At 43.0% G+C, this 21,601-nt stretch overlaps 1 protein-coding gene across 11 annotated transcripts in view; it reads left to right on the top strand.

Moving 5' to 3' along the window:
- Window positions 1–21,511, top strand: part of SLC31A1 (solute carrier family 31 member 1) — a 28,094-nt gene extending 6,583 nt beyond the window's left edge. For 6 of the 11 annotated variants that reach the window (XM_077305431.1, XM_077305427.1, XM_077305430.1 and 3 more), the window contains 4 exons: window positions 11,670–11,851; window positions 13,146–13,218; window positions 14,860–15,028; window positions 16,933–21,511. In XM_077305431.1, coding sequence (XP_077161546.1) covers window positions 11,714–11,851; window positions 13,146–13,218; window positions 14,860–15,028; window positions 16,933–17,134 — 582 coding nt within the window. In that variant the 5' untranslated portion in view covers window positions 11,670–11,713 and the 3' untranslated portion in view covers window positions 17,135–21,511. Of the gene's footprint in view, window positions 1–2,852; window positions 2,943–5,114; window positions 5,286–5,849; window positions 5,877–10,566; window positions 10,776–11,669; window positions 11,852–13,145; window positions 13,219–14,859; window positions 15,029–16,932 lie in introns of those variants that run through there. The other 5 variants (XM_077305429.1, XM_077305434.1, XM_077305436.1 and 2 more) reach the window with 4 other exon arrangements.
- The last annotated feature ends 90 nt before the right edge of the window (window positions 21,512–21,601 follow it).

Below are 21,601 nucleotides of genomic sequence, written 5' to 3'. Positions count from 1 at the left end.
TGCCAAATAGTTGTCACAATAATGGCCTTGCTGTTATTGTACCATAATCTCCCCACATACACACATGCCCATGACAAATGGAATTAGGACAATATTTGTAGGCATTGACCTTTGAACTTAAAGAGCAGCTCTCTTGGAAATCCCACATTTGTAAGGTAATGGCAACTGTGCAGTGTGTTTGAGGAGCTGCCAATGTGCTTTGGCCTCTTGTTCTTCGGTATGCACTGATAACAACCACCTGTCCCAATTTAAAAATCAGAGTCCAGTAGCATCGGCTACCTGTTTGAATCTGCCCCAATTTTAGATACTGTCTGTCCTGCTCTAGTCATTCTTCCTTGCTCATCTTTTAAAGCTGCCTGTTGGTGCCAGGGATGTGGGAATCCCAAAGATTTGCTTCAGTTAGTTGTTTTACCTGGTGTTTGTTTTGATCCTATAAAACTGGGGTAGTCAACCTGTGGTCCTCCAGATGCTCATGGACTACAATTCCCATGAGAACCTGCCAGCGTTTACTGGCAGGGGCTCATGGGAATTGTAGTCCATGGACATCTGGAGGACCACAGGTTGACTACCCCTGCTATAAAATACAAATATTTATTATTATTATGCATATTTAAAAATTTAAAAACATCAACATTAGCCTCACAGTAATGTACAAATCCAGAACATGTTGACACATGGATGATACAAAAACCCAAATGCATTTCATCCCCCCTTGGGGCATTCCTACATTCTAGGAGACAAATGAGAATGCTATCAGGCTAAGAGAGGGCTATAATAAGGATGGAATTTTTGAGAATAAATCTTTTAACACAGAGATATATTTGGGCATATAAAATATGGAAGCCTCTGCCTTTATATTTTTTACCACCTAATAGTTCCCATGATTACATTACACTAGTATATAAATATCAGATCACTGAGGAAAGCCCCAAGAGGGATTGAAATGCGTGAGACTAATGTTGATATTTAATTTTTAAATTAAATGCGCACACGAATGTTAATAAATATTTGTATTTCAATTTTTAGCATATTCTTCTGCTGCTCAACCTTTAAGGTTCCTAGCTTGTATATACAGGTTGGATTATTTTGTTCCCTTTTTTGTTGTTCACTCTTTTGATCTTGTGCCACATCTCCATAGCCCTCCTTCCATCTCTTTTCTGTAAATGCCAGCACACAGAGAAGTCTCTGTGTATCCTCACCCAGCCAGTTTCCCATGTTAATAATATTGTTGAACAGACAAATCATCTAAAGGGGTGGTGTGAAAGGGGACCTTCTGCTACTTGCTGCTTGTGTTTGTTACAAATCTGCCCCTGGCAAGTGTTAGACACGCATATGAAAAATACACTCTAATCTCTTTCCCCATCAGCTTTTCTGTGCCAAGACAGGGTTCAGGGTTCTGCTCCAGGGTTCAAAGTTGCACAGTGGTTTCTATAGTGAAAACATTACTGTGCCGCTTCATATCTGGGGAAGAAAGCGCCAGAAATTCAAACTGTGTTGAGAATGACCCCTGAGAAGATGTCGGCAAAAATCCTTTTCTGTAAATGTGATCTCAAATGAGTGAAATGAGCATTTTTGTGCTACATTTTGTCTGTTCTTACGTTCATCATCTCATAATTGTTAGAACAGCCCTGTCAGCAAGCAAGCTCTTGGTAGCCCCATCTGTGAGGCAGAGCCGTAGTGGTTTTCTTGAGACCAGCAAGCAAGCTCTTGGTAGCATCAAGACTTTAATCAGAGGCGATACTTGAAACAGGGACTTGTGGTTCCCAGTCATTTGACTACGTGAGCTCAGGTTTTAAAGTTCCACCCACCCAGTGATGGCCAAATAACTAACCACATCAGTTCCAGAACTGATCCCAGTCAAATTGCATTGAGGTCTGCTCACTTCTCTTGATCTATGTGACTAGGGAAAGTTCAGCACCTAGGATGAATGTCCTGATAGGCACTCCTTCCAATGGGAAATAAAAAGTCATTTAGAGGCTGTTGGGGATATCTTCTCATTCCTCATTGAAAGGAGTTCCTTTGATCCTAGAAGTGGGGAGAGAGTTGATAGCTGGATTTGGCCTAGATTTAACTGCTCCTATATCAGTCAGAGCCAAAACTGATCTTGTATTGTGCTGGGAAGATTCACTAGAACCTTATTGTGAACACGTTTGGCTTCTTTTCTGGGGTCAGGTATGGGCCAGAGAGCTAGACCTTGCCAGCCAGATTGTGGCAGCTTGTTGCAATACCTCAGTAGCAAATGAATGACAGTCAAGTGAATGACACTAAAGCCTTGAGTGGATGTAGTTATTTTCCCCCATGGTTCTTTGTTAAATAAGGGAGTTTGTGCCCAATTGTTACCAGTCCATGAATCGACATAATTAAAATTTGAGATAATTGCATCCCCTCCCCAATTTTAATGTGAAGAAACATGTTTGAATAGGTATGAAAAAATAAGAGCCACTTTTCAGAAAATAAATCTGGTGCAGTGGAAGCTAGTGACCCTGGTTCTGCAGCTGCATGGAACCATGGTCTTCTCCCGTAGCATGTCTTTTTCCAGGGTTTCGTTGTTCTTGTCCAAGTTGCTATTTGGTCACCTATTTGGTAGGAATAGCAGCAGTAGTCTGTGAAGCAGCAGAACAAGAAGCACTCGAGTCCCCCAAAATTGTTTTACCTCTGATGGTGTGGATTTTGTGCTTGCCTGATCTAGCAACACTGGATGGCAGACACTATCTTGGGTACTAATTTTATCCATTGTCCTGCCTCCCAAAAACCAAACCGTTTCAGGTATCAAGATCCTCCTACTCATTAGAAGGTGGAGTGTGACATTTCCCCCCACACATACTGCTTGGCTTCTGATTTTTGGTCTACAGATGGAAAGAATGAGCATCCATCCTGTCCTGTTGGTTTTCCAGCTTTAGAAAAGGCTAGATAAGATCACAGCTGCTCTGCTTGTTCAGAATGTGAGTACAGCAGTGTTTACCCTACCTGCATATTTTGGTTTTCCCAGGCTTAGTGGATCAAGAGAGGCAGCATCTGGCTTTGCAGTACGGGCTAGAAGAAGATTGCTCCAGGAGGAGCAGTGGACATGGCTCAGTCGTAGAGCATCTGCGTGTCATGTAGGAGATCTTTAGGTCAGTCCTCAGGATCTCCAACTAAAAGGATCACTTAGAACTAGCAAAATGAAAGATCTCTCCCTTAGACCCTAGAGAGCCAATACCTGTTTGAGCAGCCAGTACTGACCTTGGTTGACAATGATCTGTTTCATTATAAAGCAACTATGCATATTTCACCTATTGGAAAGGGAAGCATAGTGAGTATTTGGATATTTACCTGAGCATAGCGAGCATTTCCAATTGCCCTTCTAAAGTAAAAAGGACAAATGTTGCATATGAGGTTTAAGAAACAAAATCAAATAAGCTGGTTAATACTGGCACTGGGGATAATATGCTGCTAATTTTTTGTTTCTGCATAGTGAAAGGGAAGAAAAGGGAGAATTGCTTCTGAGATTTCTAGAGACATCCCTGTACTCATTGTTGGAAGCGAGGAACTCTTCAGATGCATCGTTCTCTGCTGGTGTAGCAATTAAGAGTGCTAGAGTAGGATCTGGGAGACCCAGGGCCAAACCATCACTCTGCCACGAAAGCTTGCTGGGGGACCTTAGGATAAAATGGAGGAGAGAATGAATTTGTGAGCCTCTTTGGGTCCCCATTGGGGTCAAAAGTATCAAAATGAAAGCATCATGTGCGGAGGTGCAGCACTGGAGTATTATAATGAAAGAGTGTCTGAATGCCACCTTATCTGTGTCCTGGCTAAACTTGTACAACCTGCACATAAAAGAGAACATAGCCCTGTGGATTGCTTTTGCAGAGAAGAAAATGAACCTATTAATTATGGAATATATATCCTTATACTAGTATTCTGCACTGTTATGGCCCATCATAAATAATTCCTGAGCTGGCATTTTGTTGTAGGTGTCACAGGAGGCAATGGTTATGTACAGTCCGGTGACGTTAATAGCCTTGGAAGGTATACACGACGGATACAGCACAATCCTATGCAAATTTACTCAGAAGCATATCTTTCTGCAGTTTGTATAAAACAGAACTGCTCTGGTAATAGGGAGAGCATGGGTTGAGGTCGGATGGTTGGGTCTCTCATCCACTTCAGATCCCTTCCCTCCACCCCCTCCCTCCTCCTGTCTTGGCAAAACTGGGCTGAGCCAGGGCCTTCTGGCACCACCAAGCCCACACTGTGAGTACCTACCCATGGGGATGGGTGGAGAGCAGAGAGGCAAGCCGCAGCCCTTACACTGGAAGAAAGGAGGGGAGAAGAGGGGAGCTGTGCCTGACCCACTCAGATCTGTTGGCAGGGGCTGGCTGTCATAGGGAGTGGGGCAATGAGGCAGAAGACTGCCCCCCCCCAAGGCTGTGACCTGTTTTAAATGGCAGCAGGCTAGTGGAAGCTGGCTGGCTGCTCACCTTGAGCTCTCTTGCCTTCACCAATCAGAAAAAAGTGGTCTGATTTTTGCCAGCTGTTGATGGGCACATCCCTCAGACTGCCTTTTTCCTATTAGTCAAACATCCCCCAGTTAGGGCCAGTCACCTTCTGTTATGAGAAGTGAGTTGTCTGCAAGTACAGCACATATTGTATTATACAGAAAGATAGGACAAATACATGAATGAAGAATTGTGACTTTCCTGTTATTTTTCGTTTGATCCTGTGATTTGTTGTTAATCCAGTGCTACCCAAATGTACATGGTTGTGTTCCAAACATCTCATAAAAAATGTCTCCTATTTCAAAAAATTTGTAGTCTAAACTTCCACAGTAGAGGAGTCATGGATCCAGGATGGAAACGAGAGAGTATGGAAAGAGGAAGGACATGAACAAGGCAGTGCAATCTGTCAATTAAAAGGAAGTAAAGAGATTGAAAATACAAAAGGTGTATTCCAGATGTAAAGGCCCTCCTTCTTCCTTGTTTGTTTTTTCAGAATATTTGCCATAGTGGGTGCGTACAAGTAAACCCCTGTTTTTCCTCCTCTTTTGAATAGTTCCCTTAACTAGCTCCTTTTGCAACTAAGGAAATATTTGAGTAGCAAGCGGGAGGGTGTTTGCTTTGGAGTGGAAGCAGTTAAAATTGCCAGAGTGTGTCAGGAAATTGCATAAACTGAGAGCAGCATTCTGATCTCATGATGCCGGGTTTATGGTGTCCATCACAGCTAGAAAATTAGTGAATGAACTGCATGTTTAGCTCCATCTGGGCTTTTTAGCTTGTAGAAAATTAGTCTGAAGAGTTTGGACAGAGGTAAGAACAAGGGATTTTGGCAGTCAGCTGAAGAAAGGCTGCCAATGCCTCATCAGCTTCTTAATGCTGTTGTTTCTAGTCTTGCATGTATGATGGAGAGATGGGTCGTATTTAACAGAGAGGAAGAGTGGATGCTGACTAATATCTGTTGGAGGTTTGACTGCATTCTTTTTCTCAGGAGAAATACTTTTGTAGGAGGATATGTGTGTGTTTGCATGCTTGTTTCCCTTCCTTGTAGACAGACCATTAGAAATTATATGCATCATAGTAAAATCTTGGGATCACCCTGTGTCCAGCACATGTTGACTGCCCAGAGAAAATATGAAGGGTGCGTTTCCTGTCGCAGCTGCCCCCTGCTTCCCAGCAGCCTTTCAGAAAGGCTGGTTTTGGCTGTTAGCTTTTCCAGACTTTGGACATAGATCAAGGCTTCAGGTGTGGGGGTTGGAATGACCTGGCACAATGGAAACCTGAGAAGAACTGTGGGTAATGATTAAGTTTTATCCCTGTGTGAAAGACTAAACCATCCTATTGTGTTCTGCATTTGTAAGCACTGTGAAAGTACAAGGACCTTTGGCTTGTGCTTCTTTCAAGGTATTGTGTTAAGGGAGGGAAGCTTCCTTGTGTTTGTTTATTTGAAGCACTGTACTGTGCTGTAATCTAGCCAAATATGTAGTTCGACAGGCTTCCTTTTAACTAAGGCACACTGAAATAGCTTGTTTGGCTGCTGAAGGCTGTAGTGTTCTGATTTGATTTGGTTTCCCCCACCCCTTGTTTATATATATTGGTGAGAATCCAAAGTATGCCTGTATGAGAGCCACTCCAGAGATTTCATACAAGCAATGGAATGTTTGTCCTTGAAACAAAAAAAAATATATGCTGTTTTGTATGCTGCTTTTGAAAATTCTCTGGTTATAAACCAGTTTGCCATGAGACGTTTTGGGGAGTGGTATTGGTCCACGTATCACAGAAGCAATCCTTTTGATTCTCTAGACTCCTGGCTATGCATTTTCTAAATCAAAACTTCTGGGCCAAAAGGCAAAGGAAATTTATGTGATCAGCACAAGACATTAATTAAGCTGTCATTGAAGAAGTCTTAGCAGAGTACTTGCATTAACTCTGTTTGATTGAATGATGGTTTAAATTTTGTATGAAAAAATAGTTCTCAAGAGAAAAACCTGCTTAATTGTTTAGGTGGTGCCTGTTTGTGCTCAGCAGGCATCCTCTTAGAAGAAGCATTCCTCCTTTCTCTTGCGAAAAGAATATTTGTTTTAAGATTGGAGCCTTCCATCTGCAGTTTTTTTAAGTACTTACATTTTTAAAAACTTAATCTGCTGACTTCATTTGTCTGCTTACTTTTAGCTAATATAAATGTTAATCAATCAGTTAAATGTTTCAGCCCTAATACTAGTTCTGCTAAAGGCAAGGTATAAAATGAAGTCTGCTGATCATGGAAAAAGGACAGGCGTTGGGTGGAGTGTCCTAAGCATCAGAGACCAGCTCACTGAGCATTATTTACATATTTCCCAGCCCATCTTTTTGACCTGGATGGGATAGGAAATGGTGGTAAAATCTGAGAATCTGCTGTTGAATTAAGTAGCTGGTTCCAGCTTCTGCTCTCAGCACTTTTTTTGAAAAGATGGTTTGGCTGGGTGTGGAAACTGTTCAGCTTCTGCTGTGAACATTTCTGTCCACAATTCATGCTAACGTACAGAGCAAGACTGAGTGACAAAAGCGCAAATTGTTTCTCCAGGTGGATGTTTATCCAGTGGGTTTGGTTGGACTGTCAATTTGACATTCTCCCCAGGAGAAAGAATAATGGCCGCATTCTGTGGGCTTCCTGTCAAGAGGGCACATGCCTTACTTTGGGACGTGCAGCTCTGCTTGTGCTCTCTCATGGCTTGCTTATGCAGGCTGCTTCCTGAAAGAATCCTACATACCCATGGAATATTTAGGACGTCCCCACGTAGGCTTTGTAATGGGAGGGGGAGAGAAGCATTTGTGCTCAGCCTTTTTGCACACAAGGCTTGCATCCCTGCGGGTGCTGCTGCAGTCCCATTAATTGCTTACAGCCTAGTTGAACCCTGTACAGTGGATTTCTAAAAACACTTCCTGGAAGTAAACCCCACTGAATATACCTGAGTAGTCCTGCTTAGGATAGCACTATAAAATCAGAGTCCAGTAGCACCTTTAAGACCAACAAAGATCTTGAATAAGGCATGAGCTTTCGAGTGCAAGCCCTCTTCGTCAGACTAAGGATAGCACTTAGGGTAGCGCTATTAGTCTTACTGCTTTTCAGTGTTTGAGGAAATTCGGCTCATGGAAGAGTAGAATGTGGATGTATATGGATTCAGGTATAAATAACTTCATGCCATGTGGACCTCTTTCCTTCTTCAAAATCCACTTTCTCTTGAAGCCTTTGGCTAAGCCCATTTAGCCTTCCTTCCCCGTCCCCAATTGAAATAAAGCCCAATTTGGTGGTGGTGATTTTGCCCACATTCGTTCTTTGTTACCCTGGCTTCATCTCCCTTTTAGTTTTAGTTTTTGTTTTTGTTTTTTTGTCTCTCATTCCTCATGCTCACTACTAAAATAAGGATAGTAAATTCCCTGGAGCAGGGACACCCACTTTGCTCATGCTGCTCAAAGTGCAACAGATGGCACTATATATACAAAGTTTGCAGGAAAAATTGAAAATAGAATTGTGTTGCCAGCACATATATGGTTAGGGAGCCAGTTGAACTCCGTATTGATGCCAGCAGGTGCTCTAGGTCCAGCAGCACTGAATACTGGCAATTGCTGTGGGGGTGTGTATAAAGGAGAATGTTGATAGCTACTGCAGTTACAGCCACAGTAGAGAATGGCTGGAGCTGGAACCTGGGTGCAGTGGATACTCTGGACAGTGTCAAAGGACTGAGTGGTAGGTGGCAGAACCGAGAGCCTCACCAGCCTCAGCTATGGGGGGGCATATGGGATTCCCTCCCCAATGAGTCTTGTGGGCCCATCTCTTACCTATATACTAAAGATGATAATAGTGATGTGTGGCCCCCATCTGTGGGTACCTAAGTCTGTGGTCTGAGGCCACACCCATGCAAAGAGATAGAGGTCTCCACATTTGCAGGGGGGGATCTGAAATCAAAGCCAAAATATACAGGGGGTTTAAAACCACATCAAAATACTATTGTTTTGTCTACACATGCACAGACAGCAGAGCTTCTTCAGCGCAGTGGTAGATGCTGGCAGCTTCTTCAGGTCTGGTGGCCCTGGGTGCCCAGCTGCAGTAGAGGACGCTGTCAGCCACTCTTTGCAGCATGTTTTGGGAAGTTCTAATTCCCATTTCCATGGTTTTCCCATCTGGTTACTCACCAAGTTTTCTGACTATGACTGGGGGTGGTGGGTGGAGTTTACTGGCCTCTTAGTTCATTTACTGCTGAAAATGGAATATATATGTATATCCATAAAAAACACACTTTTCTCTTTATTTGTGTGTTAAAACATGTTTGGGTTGCTGAAGATTTGGTTAGTTTATTTATTACATTTATATAGTACCCTCCCCTAAGGCTCAGGGCAGTTCACATGGAACAAAAACAGAAACAATACATCAAACAGTTATTATAGCGAATCAAAGGCAACAGTAATAATAGCAATAAACAGAGAAATAACATTTTAACAAAGTAAACAGTCTAACAGACCCATGATTGGTCAGGTTAGTCATATGGGATCAAAGGGAGGGAGATGTTGTTTAGCTTTGATCGACCTCAACCAAATGCCTAGTGGAGGAGCTCCCTTTTACAGGCCCTGAGGTACTGTTTTAGTTCCATTATTGTGTGTCTTTGAACATTGTCGTCATTGCAACATCGGTTGATGTGCAATAAGATCAGAATGTGAATCACTGATACATGCCCTTTTCCAGTTTAGGGTAGGATGGAGCAGTGAGAGGATTTTGTAAGCAGTGACTTTGGGGGGAGATAATCCCCCTTCTTCACTGGCCTCTTCCTCAGTATGAGGGTGAATTTGGCTTACATTACAGGGTTGTCAGAAGTATATGTGAAGAACTTTGGATTTACAAAGCCCAATTTTCATAATAGCAACAGGGACCGAAGGCCATATGGGCCCCACTTAATGAGGAGTAGATGTGATAGGGAAGGGTCATTTGGGGCTCCCAGCCAAGTCCTGTTTCTTAAACTTCCCAGCAGATGCCAGCAATGGTGCTCTCACTGTTATCAGAGGCTACAAACTAGCCCTCAGCTCTTACAGCAAAAGTCACTGTAGTGAGCTTTTGAGCAACTCCTGTTTGTTGTCTCTGATATTCTGAATGTTTGGGGTGAAATTTCCCTCTCCCCTTGTTGGCTCCCGGTTTACCTGTCCCCTTTAATCCGTGGTGATGCAATTATGTGGCTTTCTATCTGCAGCCTCTGTCTGTCCTTATCACCTCCCATCTAGTGCCATTCTAAAGATATATGAGGAAGTAAAGGTTCTTAGGAACTAGATTGCCAAGGGCAGTCAGGGACCTTTCGGTTGTTGGTTAATTCTCTGCCCTAATGCAATTCTAGGGCTCTTTTCTCAATAAAATGTACAGCTGCCTTTTAGGCAAGTGCAGAAGGAACAAAACCTCTCGAGTTAATGCAATTTAAAACGAGCCATGGGCACAATTAAACCCTTCAGCTGCACAGTTAACCTTATATGTTTGTTGCTTTGCATATACCTGCAGTTTCCCAACATCAATTTGATTAACATGAGGTCCTCCTTGTCACAGTGCCAATTCATTGGGCTTCTGTTCAGTCTCTTTCATAGTCATTATGTCTCCAGCAACCTTTGTAGAAAATAACAGAAAGGTTGCCCTGATACCCTTGGCTACCATCACTGACTTTCCTGCACCTCATCCTTTGTTGCCTGATTCCAAGGGCTACAAGTGCTGCTTTTAGCCCTTAACCCTGATTTTCCCAGTCCTAGAATGAAACAAGGTACCATTCAGTGAGCTCTGGATGCTGTTTTCCAGGTGTTTAAGGGGCAGAATAGAGCCTCTTGTGGTGCAGAGTGGTAAGGCAGCGATATGCTATCTGAAGCTCTGCCCATGAGGCTGGGAGTTCGATCCCAGCAGCCGGCTCAAGGTTGACTCAGCCTTCCATCCTTCCGAGGTCGGTAAAATGAGTACCCAGCTTGCTGGGGGGTAAACGGTAATGACTGGGGAAGGCACTGGCAAACCACCCCGTATTGAGTCTGCCATGAAAACGCTGGAGGGCGTCACCCCAAGGGTCAGACATGACCCCGTGCTTGCACAGGGGATACCTTTACCTTTTTAAGGGGCAGAATGGCTACCATATCCTGCTGTGATCAAGACACATGGGACAACCTGGGCTTCCTCTCCCAGGTCTGAAGGACCTTAGATAACAATACAGGATGCTGCAGCAACAAGGGTGTGGACAGAGAAGCAGTAAACGCTGCTGCTTATTTCTAACAGGAGGGGTCTGCAAGCACAGAAGGAGCAGTTCAAAGGCAAGGTTGCAGAGTCACTTTATACCTTGTTCAGCATTTTCCTCTAGTATTTGAGAGTTCACTGGCGATATCAACATTATTCCAAGGTAGTCAGACAAGAGGAGCATACAACACATGTGCATCACACATGTTTTTTTGTGGCCTGAAGGTTGCAGTAATAATCATTTGTGTAGGATGAAAGTGTGAGTAGAGAATTTCTTAAGTAGTGGTAATCCGTTTCCTTCAGGTGTTCTCTGCTTTTAGCTCATAGCTTCTGGCTGAACAGAAATTCTCACCAGGTCAGAGGAACCCATATGCAGGACACACTAGGTTGGCGTCCAGTGTTTGGACATCAGCACAGACAAAACATGCCTGAGAAGTGGATTTCTAGGGCACAGTTTGATCAGAAACCCCCCTAACTTATATACATTAATATAGATGAGATGATTGCTTGAAGTTTAAGGATTATCCAGAGTTCAGCAGCTGTATTTGTCCCCCCTTCCTCAACACTTAGCTGTAGGTCACAGTTTCCTGGCTTGGAGTCCTACTGCCTACTATAGAAGAGTGGTTTCAAAAGTCTAGTGCAAAAGTCTGTCTCTCTCTCTAGCAGAGATTTTTTAAGAGGCCCTGTAGGTGGTAAGGACTCTTACTGTCTTCCTTTTTTAGCAGAACCATTGCATCTTCTGTACATGCTTCTATTATAGAATCTTCCATACTGAGTTCCTTACTCTTGTCTACAACCTTGGCTTATGTTTTAGAATGAAAGCTGAATGTTCCACTCTGTTGTGGCCGGTGCTCAGAATATGCGTGATCTTGACTGAGGGGCAAAGGAGCCTTCAGGTTCTTTAAGCTGCTTTTTCAGAAGTTCAGATTATCCCTGTTTCTCTTCCTAATGGCTACTATTGCTTCTTCCAGGCTCCTTTAATATAATCTGCCACTGGTGATCTCCAGGAGCCAAGATGCAGCACGAGCACAATCACATGGCGCACATGAACCCTGCAATGAATGGCTCGGCAATGAGCACCCCTGACCCTCATGCACACCATCACACAACATCATTGCCAGAGCACTCGCATGGAGGAGGGATGATGATGATGGTGAGTACAGCAACACTTCGCCTAATGCACTAAAAGAATTTTAGGAGGCAGTCTGCAGAGTTATGTGCAGGAGCTGTCAAGTGTCTTAACACTGCCCCTTCCTAAGCGTCTCCAGCTGATTTTCTGACCAGCAAGCCTTACGTCCCACTGGGTCTTTCTTGCTCACAGGTGTTCTTCAAAGTTTCCAGTTTTTCAACTGGAAAAGTGGGAGGAGGGATTCTTGGGGGAAGGAGAAAAAAAAACATTTTTCCAGTGTTTTTTTTGTGAGCCTTCACTAACACACTTGTAAGAATGAATCCCATTCCAATAGCTCATCTTTGGTTTTAGCTACAGCTGAGTGCTTGTGCGTCAAAAATATAAAGGTTTTACTATTTGATACCAATGTTCTTGTGAGGCCTGATCTTTTATGAGGTGACAAGTTTGTGCAGTCAAATATGTTCTGGCCCCCCAAACCACTATCTAAACATAATTGATTTTGGCAGTGAGAGGGGTGGGGTGTGTTTCTTAAATGTGCTGTCTGGGATTATTATACTAGAGTATGCACTAGTGGCATGTGACCCAGCCTAAACTGGAAAAAGGGGGTTATCTAGCACTTCTGTCCAGCAGCATTATAACCCAAAAAGATTTCTCACAACTTGACACCAGCAATGCAATTGAAACCCTGTCTTTGCCATGAGTTGAGAGAGGGTCAGAGTCACAGGGTTTGGGCCAGTCCAAAATTGTGGAGATCAGATATTGTCCATCCTTATTTCAGATACATAATTTTGTTGCCTGTGTGGAAATGTCCTCTTCCCCCTTCACACATGGATATGCATGCTACATTAGGAACGTACTTTGGTTTCTGCTTAAGGCTAATCAAGTGGAAGAGAATTAAGGTGGTGAGTCAACACCCTCTGGTTCTTAGGCCAGTAGAAGTAGAAGAGTTGGTTCTTATATGCTGCTTTTCTCTACCGGAAGGAGGCTCAAAGCAGCTTACAGTCGCCTTCCCTTTCCTCTCCCCACAACAGACACCCTGTGAAGTAGGTGAGGCTGAGAAAGCCCTGAATTCACTGCTCGGTCAGAACAGCTTTATCAGTGCTGTGGCGAGCCCATGGTCACCCAGCTGGCTGCATGTGGGGGAGAGTGGAAATCAACTCACACTCCTAACTACTATACCAAGCTGGCTCAGTAAATCTGCACAGGCCCAGGGGCTGCAGTCCCAACTCCTCTCGTTTTAAATTATGGTGCCAAAAGCCCTTAATCTGTACAAGTCTTTGTAGCAGGGCATTAAGTTGGCTCTCTGTCTTTCATGCAGGAAATGACCTTCCACTTTAGCTATAAGAATGTACCTTTGCTGTTTTCTGGGCTTGTCATCAACACAGCTGGAGGTGAGTGAATTGGCCTACATGATGGCTTTTCATGCTGCTGAGAGAGGTCAAAATAGCCAGGTGGCTTCAACCAGTCTTGCAAATTGCCTTTCTTTACTGGTGTAATTGCTATGACACTGGCTTTCAGACTTTAGGGAATCCTTGCTGTGGTGTAAAGGAACCCATAAACCTCTGCCATGGGACTCCAGCATCATGTGGAGGATATTGGAGTGTGTTCTAGGGATCATGCTTTGGTTGTGTAGAATCCACACCCAGCCCATAGGGGCCTCACTTGAACTGAGAACGCATCTGAGGAAACACGCAAATCTCCTATGTGGCTGTGCACTGAAGGGAAAGATATCTGGTTATCGTGAGTAGCTGGTATCTGGAAAGACCCTTCTGTAGAGCTGCTGCTGGTATGAGCCGTCCATACTGAGCTAGACAGATCAAGAGTCTGTTTCAGAATAAGGAAGCTTTGCTCTGAATGGAACAATTGTCTATGCATTATTATTATTATTATTATTATTATTATTATTATTATTATTATTATTATTTAATTTTTAGACCGCCCTTCTCCCAATAGGTCTCAGGGCGGTTTACAACATAAATAGTTAAAACACAATAAAATCCCCATAAAAACCCCAATTAAAGTTACGTATAACATATGTTATAACATATATAACATATAGCATATGGCATGATTGTTTGTATCATGATTGTTTGTGATGATCATTTTAAAGTTAAGACTGTATATAATGTTATTATTATATTTGTTTTTATTTATGTAACAATAATGGAAGCTGCTCCAAGCTGGCATGGTGGACGGGCAGGATCTAAATGAAAGAATAAATTAATTGATAAAATATATTCTTTAGCAAAAGATGCTGCAAGGAGAGAGCAGCAAGACAGAGTATGGGGATGCAAAGCTGGTGCTCTTTAATACATTCAACTCTGCATCATCGGGGATCAGGGTGATTACTGCTTGCAACAACCCAATTTATCTCACATGTGAGGGCAGCGTGCATACCATCCTTCAGGACTGGTCGCTGTCAGCCTCCTCCTTGAGTCCTGTTGATGCCTGGTAACCAGAATTTATCTTTGAATAATCCCTTTAATATATGTGAGCCCCTAGGATCTATTGTTTTGTGTAATCTATTCTTATCAAAATCTTTTTCCCCTGCCTCATCCTCCAGGCTCCTGTGTATGTGTGTATGCACAGCAACATAGAGAAATACTTATAATATTTTTCTGTCCACTTGAAACATCTGACAAAGTAGGCTATTGTCTTCAAAAATGGAGTCTGCTGTAAATGTGCCATGAGGTGACTCAAAATTTTCTTTAAGGAGGAAAGATGCTACCACTCAGCACTCCTTGTGAGTCATAACAAAGGCCAGGTTGGCTTGCGGTGCTTGTGGTCTGGCCCTCTGATAACCGAGACACACACACGGGCTTTAAAAGTAAGAAAAAGATGGTGGGAAGCTGCTGTGTTCCCCTTTTGAACAACACAGAATGGAATGCTGGGGTCCATGTTTCCGAGTGATCATTGTGGCCAACTGGACCCTAATATCCATGCCCAGATTAATGATGCTTTACCTGATAGCTTGGATGCCACTATCTTCACAAGAAGACGAATGTTGTTGGTTTTCTTCCTTTTCATGTTAGAAATGGCTGGTGCATTTGTGGCTGTCTTCTGCCTCGCCATGTTTTATGAGGGCCTGAAGATTGCCCGAGAGAGCCTCCTCCGGAAGTCACAGGTCAGCATCCGCTACAACTCCATGCCTGTCCCAGGACCAAATGGTACCGTCTTGATGGAGACGCACAAAACAGTTGGGTGAGCAGATATTGCCATCTTTGGGAGATGTTGGGAGATGTTGATTGAATTCATGCACCCAAATGAAAGGGGTGGTAGAACATACTGGTATAACTTCAAACTCCAGATCGAGGATCACGTTTTGGAATGTTTATTTTTCCAGATCGCATTTTGGAATGTTAATTTTGTAAAATTTATAATCTAATTTATATGCCACCCTTCCACAAAGGCTTAGGGCAGCTCACAACATTTACAATAGAAATTGTAAGAATTAAGCTATAAAACATTTAATTCTAAAATATATTAAAATCCTAAGAGTACATCTGTTTCTGTGAGTGTGAGAGGAAGGGGTGAAGTGCTACAATTGTTTTATGGTGTATAGATTCATATCTGTATATGTTGTGTGTTCGTTCATAAGGAGGCCAGCTCTGCCCTTTAGTTACAATTTCCTTACAGACAGAAAATTAATGCCGCAAGTAAAGAGGAGACAACTGTGCTGGGGAGCCTTTTTATATGAAGGAACATTCAGTGTGGGAATCTTCCACCTGCAGTGAGAAAACGAGGCAGCCTGTTCCTTCTGCATTTGTGAACTGGGCCTAAAGTATTAGGATATGATTTGTGCAGTGCTGGTTCACTTGACCCATTATGGTCCCATTCACAATTTTGAGATATGCGTTGTACTGTGAGGAGTTATGGAAATCATGCCAACTTGTATGTTTTTTTCTTTGGGGGGGGGGGGCATAGGAGCCGTTCCATTATGAACTCCTGAGAACTGTCAGGGTATTCCCTTGTTTTATTCCTGTATACAGAAATTTGTATTTATTTCTCTCCTTGCCATCAAATAAACTACAAGGTAGTTTTGCCTTCGAATTGGGCCCAGAAATCAACTGGGGAGCCATGGAAGCGGATAACAGTTTCAGAGTAATGTTCTGCATGACAAGCCCCAATTACACAGTACACAAAAATAAAGAGGAAGAAGGTCTTCTGGAAAACCGAAACCATCATAGAAGAAAGGACCCATGTAAAAACAATATAACTTAACAATGTAAATTATCATTAGAACAGGATTAACATATGCTGAGCAGTAGACAAATATAATTATAACCAGAACAAATTAATATGGCATATTGAATAATGGATATAACTGAGCTTCTGGGCTCTTGAATCATCGCATCTTTCTTCAAGGATTAATAGAATTGTAATATATTTATTTCAGGCATCTAGTTAAACTGGAATCCCTTGGATATATGAATCAGTTAATCTGTATGAAATGAGTGAAGAGCCTAGAGCAGGAGTAGTCAACCTGTGGTCCTCCAGATGTCCATGGACTACGATTCCCATGAGCCCCTGCCAGTGTTTGCTGGCAGGGGCTCATGGGAATTGTAGTCCATGGACATCTGGAAGACCACAGGTTGACTACCCCTGGCCTAGAGAACCTGTCTGTAACATTCTTCGGTTAATATGGCATGTTCTACATTATATTTATTTTTCTGCCATGATCATGCTTACACCATCCAGTCCTTTGCTGTTACATTCTGGGCCCATTGCAGTTTTTAGTCTCTTCTCCCCCCACCCCTACCCCCACCCAAAGCAGCTCGAAGCAGACTACATTGCAGTATCCTAACTTAGATATCAGGAGGATGTGAGTGACAGATGCAGTATTCCTCAGCTTTTCATTCTAGGATTCCAGAAACTGGAGTATTAAAATAGATTAGGACTGATTGCAATATCTCAAAACAATAAACAAGCTTTAAGTCGCACAAATTCCTCTTAGAGAAATAAAACAAAAATCTAATGTTCCTGAAATTTTCTTTTACTACAAAATGTTTATTTGAACCCGCTACTGTTTTCTTGATCCAGTTTCTGCCTTTAATCGCTGATAACTTTCCTCTGCCCTTCCCTGGCCCCCTTTTCCAATTCCACAGGCAACAGATGCTGAGCTTCCCACACATCTTCCAGACAGTGCTGCACATAATCCAAGTGGTGGTCAGCTACTTCCTCATGCTCATCTTTATGACCTACAATGCTTACCTCTGCATTGCTGTGGCAGCTGGTGCGGGCACAGGCTACTTCTTCTTCAGCTGGAAAAAGGCGGTCGTGGTGGATATCACAGAGCATTGCCATTAACACTGGCAGCGGCTCTGAGCCTCTCCCTGTAACCTCTGGAAGGACACAGATCACACCCAAGAGTACCGGAAGCCATGCTGAGAAAATCGGTGGGATGCTCTCTTAATAACTTCCTGAGGACGTGAACCCACCCTGCCATACCTCTTGCTTCCCACTCCTCCCCGAGGGATTGGCTTCCTACTGATGTGAAGGGAGCCATTGTCCAGAGGAGTGGCTTACTGGAGATAGTTGGCTTAGATAATGAAATACAATTAGTGTTTTTTTAATTTTTATTTTTTAGATTCTACCATGATTGAATTAACTAGTAGCCTAACATAGAAAATATTATTTTGCAATATTTCAAGCAACATATGCTTGGATTGCCAATAGGTGTGTGTGGGGGAGCTGTTGCCATCTTAGTACAAGTACCTCTTGAGTTACACAGCAGAGACCTCTGCTATGCAGCACAAGGTGCTCCTGACATCATTTCTGTGCTCTAGGGCAAAGGTTAGCTTTGTGTGCATGTACCTTCCCATATACACACCAGATGGTGATGCTGGCTTGGTTGTAACCCTAGGTACCATCAGGCCGTCTTTGATGTAACAGAGCTTTTCAAAAACAGCCTTTGGCTCTGCACATCACCTGTGTGCTGTTCTGGAGTCAGCGTGACATTTGCAGGCTGGCTGTGTCTAGCTGTTTCTGAAGCATATAAATCCAGTCTTTTTTAAAATCCTATTTTAAATAAATGTGTGGAACAAGCACTGATTTTGTTCTGGTTTGCAGGCAGGTTTGGTTCTAATGCAAGGGAGTCTTTATCCATGACTAGAACTACCTCATGTAAGATTGGGGTTAAACAGCCTTATTCTCTATCTGCAGTTACAGTTGTGTGTGGGGGGCTCTCCCACATATTGGTACATTCTCATAGCTGTTTTCTGTGTCTTCTGCCTGCATCGACAGAGCAGCGCAGAATTCTTGCACAAATAACACCTCCATCCTTAGAAGCAGATCTGTTTTACAGGCCTTGATTTACAGTTGCAAACAGAAAGCTTGCAGAAAACAGTTTCTTGAATTGCCCATGGCTGGGGAAACAGTGTGTGAGTTAGCATCTCTCTTTTATGAGATTCATATTTTCCTGGGTCAAAGCTCTGAAAAGGAACCTTGAGTTGCAGGCTTCAGCAGCTATTTCCAGCGTGTTTTCGAACGCAACCTATGAAGGTAGGTACAGATCTGACTTTGGAAGTTTCTTTTGGGACATCTGCACAAAATGATTCAAGAGATATTAGAATGCTAATATATTTTGTACCCTATAGAAAGGACAATCTCTAAAAGAGCTTGTGTACATGGAGGTTTTTCCTCTAAGCAGCTCTAACCTCTTTATAGCAGCAGTGGCATGAAAAAATATCATTCCACCCCACCCACAGCTTCTTCAGACATTATGGTAAGGAGTAGAGCTGAGTTAATAACTACAGAGTTTAGTTGCTGCTGCTAAGCTGCTGTTATGGTGCTGTATAGTTGTATGGTATGTGGAAGTCCAGTCTACCTACCTAAAGGTTAAGTAACATGATATTTTTGTATCTGATTATTGACATCTCTGGTGGCCAATGGTGCACAAATGTTTCTCAAGAAAGGATGCAGGACTCCGCTGATGTAACTCAGACTAAATCAACCTGCAGTGCAAGGAACAAAAATACAGAAACACATTCTTTCCATTTATGTGATTTGATACAGAGGTTAGGTTTATCACAAGGAGAAAACAGGGCACTGACACTTGCCTCTGCTTTTTTAAATTCTTCTAGAAATGTTAAAAAGAGCTGGCTTGGAGTAAGACCTACAAATCCAGCTAGTGCAGACAGAGATTGGGGTAGCAATTGTATGCTTTGAGACTTAGCACCTTCTCTGCTAGATATTTTCACAGTGCTGCTTTAGTCTCTGGTGGTTTAAGTGAAAAGCATCTGGAATTGGACCTGGCTGACTCCTGGCATAGGTTTGATGCCCCTCTGCTTCAGAAACCTGTGGCTCTGAATGATTCAAGCTTTGCCTAAATCCATAGCAAAAGCAAGAAAATGTGGGTGGGGGGGGTATATCCTCATTCCAATAATTTTTTTGAAGGGGCATGGGAGATGATGATTACTTGCATCAGCAAGAAGTTTTCAAACAACATAGACATGAAGTGGCAACATGCAGAAACCAAGCAGGGCTTGGATCAGTGCTTGTTTCTCCTGAATTACAAGGTGTGCAGCAACAAGTTCTTCAAAGGGGTACAGGCAAAATCAGCTTACCACAAAGTAAATTAGATTGGGGGGTGGGGCGGGGTTTGCAAAATTCCTAGGGGTATGTGCATTAACTATGTACAGAGCAGAGCCAGTGTCCTGCCCTGTGAACACCTGGGTTGATTGCCTTTTCCTTCCAGGAAGGACTAATAAGAGCCTTCTGATCTTTGCTGGATGCCTAGGTCAAAGCTGTAATGGACATTTGTAGAGGACTGGGAGTATTTCTACAAAGATGCCTCCTGGACTATGGCTCGTGGCTCCTTCTGCTGCAATACATTCCTTAATCTAAAGGTTTCTGAAGAGTCCCATTTGTTTAATATGCTGGTTATTTGGTCAGCATATAAAACAATGATATTCGTTTGCCTTGAGCAACATAAAAACCTTTGACTGGGTGTGGGTACAGGAAAGTAATGGGCTTGACAGTGTTTAGATCTGAATGATCATTATCAGGTTAGAACTAAAGAAGTTCTCTAAACATCCCTTTCCTTTGCAAGGAAGGGATTTCAGCATGACCATGTGATAAGTTTCCTAAACTGATCTGAATTGTTTGACGCATCTTGATTTGGCCTTGCCCCCACCCACCTCACCCCTTCAACTAAACAGGTTTGAGCAGCAGGCTCTGCTTAGGCTGCTACTTCCTCCTGCCACACAGAGTGGGATGCCAATGACTATTGGCTGCCTTACAGCAGCTTTATAAGCTAGGCTTATAAAAAGCCTCTGGCATAGGGTTGAGTGGGTATTGCTTGCATGCTGCCTAGAAGAATCAGTTGCTTTCAGGCTCTCAATATGGTACAAATGAGTGACAGTGGTAGATATGGGTAGAGCACCTTAGAGGTTACACTAGCCTATTTCAACATTGCTGCATGCAGTCAAGCAGTATTTTATCCATAGCGTGCCATGAGGTAGATCAACTTTACCTCTACCACCATTTGAAACACTACAGCCCAGTCCAGTCTTTTTGCAAATCTGGGGCTCTTCTGGGGAGAGGCTCCTGCAGTCATGCTGCATGTTTGGTGTCCCTACCTCAAAACAGGACAGGCACCTTGGGTTAGGCCTTTCCATTACCTTGAAACTTTCTTCAGCTGTCCAGGGCCCAGAACATTGGTAATGGTCACCTCCTCCAAACCTCAGTTAAAAGTTCTGTCTGTTCTAATGGACAGCACCCAAAGAGAGCTTCCTCCATGCTTCCAGGAGTTTTATCACCTGCTTTCCCTCATCCACTGACGAGGTCAGAGATGCTTTACCTGAAGTTTCCAGAAATTTATTTCCTGAGGACTTCCTGAAGGAAGTATTTAATTCCTCCAAATCTGTTCCCTGTTTGAAGGGGAGGGGGTAAGCTTGACCAACCTGTTGTCTAGACCAGAGGTAGTCAAACTGCGGCCCTCCAGATGTCCATGGACTACAATTCCCAGGAGCCCCTGCCAGCATTCGCTGGCAGGGGCTCCTGGGAATTGTAGTCCATGGATATCTGGAGGGCCGCAGTTTGACTACCCCTGGTCTAGACCATAAGCGTTTGTATGAAGGTGAGCTGATGTAAGTCTGGAAAGCAATAGAACTAACTCCTCCCCCTTTCCTTTTTGTACTCTGTCCAGAATGGGGAGGAGGGAAGACTCTTAAAACTCTGAGTGAAAGTTTTGCTCAATTCAAACCTCCAAAGAAAAGTATTTCTCCAGAGGCTCTGCTAGTGGATACCCTAAGGCCTATACAAGTTTATCAGCTTGTCATTACACAGCAATGTATTACCTAATAACTGACAGGTACTTACTGAACCAGTTAAGACAACCTGGGCTTTCAGGCCCTCAAGCAGCTGTTTCTTTACAGATGTATACAAAGCGCATACATCTTAATTTAATGGGTACCGAGAAAAAGCTTCTCCCACTGTATTTGTCAGTCGATCTGTGTCTCGTATGTAATGCTGGAAGCAATGTAATGCTGTATTCACCTAGCTGATCCTAGATCGTGCAGGATCGAGTTGCTGTTATAGGCAAACATAACAAATGGTGCCTTTTCCAACACATGCTGGGGTTGTGTATTATCAAATCCATGGTCTGGAGACTGCCCATCTAATCTTATTGTATAAATGCTGAATCAGTCTGTATGTCATTAATAAAGCAGAGTATATCTTCTAGTGGTGGATGTGTGGAATAAGTTTAACATCTCTTTGGTATATCTGTGTACACTTTGGAAAATAATCATACAGTCCATGTTATCTCCATGA

The sequence above is a fragment of the Paroedura picta genome, chromosome 12, assembly GCF_049243985.1.
Source record: "Paroedura picta isolate Pp20150507F chromosome 12, Ppicta_v3.0, whole genome shotgun sequence".
Classification (NCBI taxonomy): Eukaryota; Metazoa; Chordata; class Lepidosauria; order Squamata; family Gekkonidae; genus Paroedura; species Paroedura picta.
Note: the sequence above shows the minus strand (reverse complement) of the source record. Positions and strands in the feature narration are given on the sequence as shown.